This window comes from Juglans microcarpa x Juglans regia, chromosome 6D (genome assembly GCF_004785595.1).
Source record: "Juglans microcarpa x Juglans regia isolate MS1-56 chromosome 6D, Jm3101_v1.0, whole genome shotgun sequence".
Taxonomy (NCBI): domain Eukaryota; kingdom Viridiplantae; phylum Streptophyta; class Magnoliopsida; order Fagales; family Juglandaceae; genus Juglans; species Juglans microcarpa x Juglans regia.
In genome coordinates, this window is record NC_054604.1 from 18,984,540 (window position 1) to 18,988,155 (window position 3,616).

Genomic DNA, 3,616 nt, shown 5'->3' on the forward strand with positions numbered 1-3,616 from the left:
ATAGGTTGCTGTCTCTATATTTGTGTAAGTATACTTAAAAAAGAATCATAACAATTCTCAATAAACATATATTATACGATTCACTTAATATCTTAATTTATTAATCTGTTCTAAGTCTTAAAACTCTAAAATATCTCAATCCGGATTCATGTGTAGCTCATTAAGCTTTTGAGAGTCTATAGTATTATACGTTGCAATTATAAAGCATTAAAAAATAGCTAATATTTAATAAAAATGATATAATCTCCTCCAATTCCGACCATATATCAGAATTATTATATACATGCTAATGTAAGCACAGGAATAAGGATAATAATGACATGGGACCAAATAATTAATTACCTCCGAAAATGTCCTATATTTATATATATACATCTTTTCTTCTCTTCATTGATTAGACAATAAGTGCATGCAGTTATAATTATAAATAATGATCTAATTTAATTTTGAATGTACTTTCCCTCAACTAGTGTACACTCTACAATATGATTTGTTAAAAAAGATACAATATTATTGCGTGATTGTGCATCCATGTAATATCAACAAATTATTAAATGCAATATGGTCAGCCTCCAAAATGGAGGATTTTGGATTCGAAACCCCCTCCCAAATAATATCATATAAATATATATATATATATATATATATATATATATATATATATATATATAAGCCTTCCCTAGCTAGAAAGTTATATGAGAAGATGATGACGCAAATTAATTAACACACCAAATTCTGGTCAACCAACCGAGCAAGCTTAACCTAAACTTGAACAAATCAAACCAATTTTATTCTTTAAACATACCACTTTTCCTTATTAGTTTCGACTGAGAAAGAATAAGAGAAATTCATGATCCTATACTCATTCATTGACTAAGAGGGAAAAAGAAAACCTGGATTAATTTAAATAAAGAAAAACAGAGTCAGTGGTTAACCCACCATGACACAATCAAAGGCTCACACGCCAGAATCTTCTTAGCTTTCCCATTATTTTCTTGTGCTTCGATCCTATCTAACTCAAACATGACCTTTCACAATTACTATTGAATTCATACATACAATTAATTATTATTATTTATATATAGGATCATAAAGCTTTTCAAATTTTCGAAGATCTTCCAAAAACTTTATCCTTTCCAACAATCCCAAATTAAGCTCTGTTCCCTAAAAGAAAACTAACTGAAATAACTATGTTTCCGTTTTTCAGTTACCCCTGCATCATATTCTTCTTCTTCTTCTTCTTCTGTGTTTCCCGCCCTTGCTTTCCCGCTAGAATCCCACCTGGCCTATCAACTGTAATAAACGTCGATGCCCACAACTCTACGTGGCAAGACTTCGTTAGGTTCCTGCACGCCGGGAAGGGCAGCCACGTCAGCGGCATGTCGGAGCTCAAGAGGTACTTCAACCGTTTCGGTTACCTTCCCATACCCGGCACGGATTTTAACGACATATTCGACACTCAATTCGAATCAGCCGTTGTTCTCTACCAGAAAAACCTTGGGTTGCCCGTCACGGGAAAGCTCGACACCGACACCATATCGGCCATCATGTCGCCGAGGTGTGGCATGAGCGACAACGCCTCGCATGCTTTGCACAGGACGCGTCACTTTGCGTACTTCTACGGCAAACCGAGGTGGCTCCGCGGGTCTCGGAAGACGATGACTCTAACGTACGCTTTCTCGCCTTATAATATGATCGATTACCTGAGCTCGTCTGATATTCGGGCAGTTTTCAGACGTGCCTTTTCTCGGTGGGAGTCGGTGATTCCGGTGAACTTTACCGAGACGGGGAACTACCAGTCGGCGAATATTAGAATCGGGTTTTACCAGGGTGATCATGGGGACGGAGAGCCGTTTGATGGGGTGCTGGGAGTGCTGGCTCATGCTTTCTCACCGGAGAACGGGAGGCTCCACCTGGATGCAGCAGAGACGTGGACGGTAAATTTTAAATCGGACAAGTCAAAGGTGGCGGTTGATTTGGAATCGGTGGCGACCCACGAGATTGGGCATGTACTTGGGCTGGCTCATACTTCGGTGAAGGAAGCTGTTATGTATCCGAGCTTGAGTCCGAGGACAAGGAAGGTGGATCTGAAGATAGACGACGTGAAGGGAGTTCAGGCTCTTTATGGGTCAAACCCTAATTTCAAGTTCAGCTCTTTGTTGGCGTCGGAAAATTCTTTCAACCAAGCCAGTCATGGCCTAGATACAAGATTCTCCAAGCTGTGGACCATTACTTCTTTGGCTCCAACTCTTTTATGTTTGTTTCTGCATTCATGAAGGTTTTTTTATTTTATTTATTTTTATGTTATTGGCCGTGTAGAAAGAGTCAAGCTCAAAAGAAAGGAAGCTTAAACATAAATGAAAACATTCTTTGTTGTATATGAACATGATCATGTGGTTCTAATTAATTCTGTCTATATATATGTAAATCATTTTGAAATCAGATTACAATATGAAACAACTAATTAATGGAGGTTGCAGTCCTTTTTATGGACATGCACGGGATCAGGATCGATGCCGAAAGAGAAACAGAACCCTAAATAATTAGGAGGACAATTAACGTACGTACGTACGTCAAAGTTGATGTACTATGCATGGCTAAAAATGGACAAGAGGGCTCGGATCGCCGACCGGTTAGAGACTCATTGAAAGTTCACGCACTTCGTCAATTGCAACTAATTCAATATTGGAACCGCGAGCAAAGAATATGCGTAACCTGATGATATAGTAGTAGATCCCAAGTGGCAAAGTATCACTTACTATTCAAGTATCACCACAATATAAACTAATAGAGTAATGATAGACTTACAACTCTTTTACCATTACTTTATTATTCTTAGTGTATTTATTTTTTTTTCTTTTAAGTATTTTTTTAATATCTTTAATCATTAAGAAAAAATTTAAAAAATATACAATTTCAATAATAGTCACTTTCTTAACCATTAAGTAAAAAAAAATTTTAAAAAATTAAAAAGAATAGTAGAAAGATAATAGAATAGTGGTAAGGCTATCATTATTCATACCATTAATCTTCCTGTAATTGGAAGCTTGTGTACGTGCGTACGTTAATTAATAAGAGGGACTACTAGTACTCGATCAAAGTTTCACTACCACAGATTTTTGCTTTTATGATGGATGAAACCGTCACAAATACTTTTTTGTGATGGTTTGAGAACGTCACCTAAAAGGCATCACAAAAAGTTTGTTTGTTTGTTTGTTTTTTTTGTTTGTTTTTTTTCTTTTTTTTGTGATGGTTGGAAATCTTTCGTGAGATGTAATGTTTGAATGTGAAGTTTTCTTGTGACAGTTAAAATCCATCACAGAAAGTAACGTTCACACGTAAAAACTAATGTTCGAAGTTAATCCGACCGATTAACATTTGAACGTCAAAAATTAGATGTTCGTTGTTTATGCTTCGCACGATTAATATTTATGTTTGAACGTAACAATATTTGAACGTTTGTTGAGAGACATTTGAATGTAGCATTTAGATGTTAATGGTGAAGCGTTCGAACGTAAAATGTTTAACGTTCATATGTTGGGTTGTCGTTCAAACGCATCTATTCTAATCATTCGAACGTTTAGATCGTTTGTGCGTGGAAACATTCGAACGAAGT

The 3,616-nt window shown here is 36.3% G+C and overlaps 1 protein-coding gene across 1 annotated transcript; it reads left to right on the forward strand.

Annotated features, from left to right (window-relative positions):
* Positions 1–1,076: 1,076 nt before the first annotated feature.
* On the forward strand, positions 1,077–2,304 carry LOC121234065 (metalloendoproteinase 1-MMP). The gene has a single exon (XM_041129869.1). It carries the CDS (start codon positions 1,191–1,193, stop codon positions 2,274–2,276), a length of 1,086 nt encoding a protein of 361 aa, XP_040985803.1. The 5' UTR covers positions 1,077–1,190; the 3' UTR covers positions 2,277–2,304.
* Positions 2,305–3,616: the final 1,312 nt, after the last annotated feature.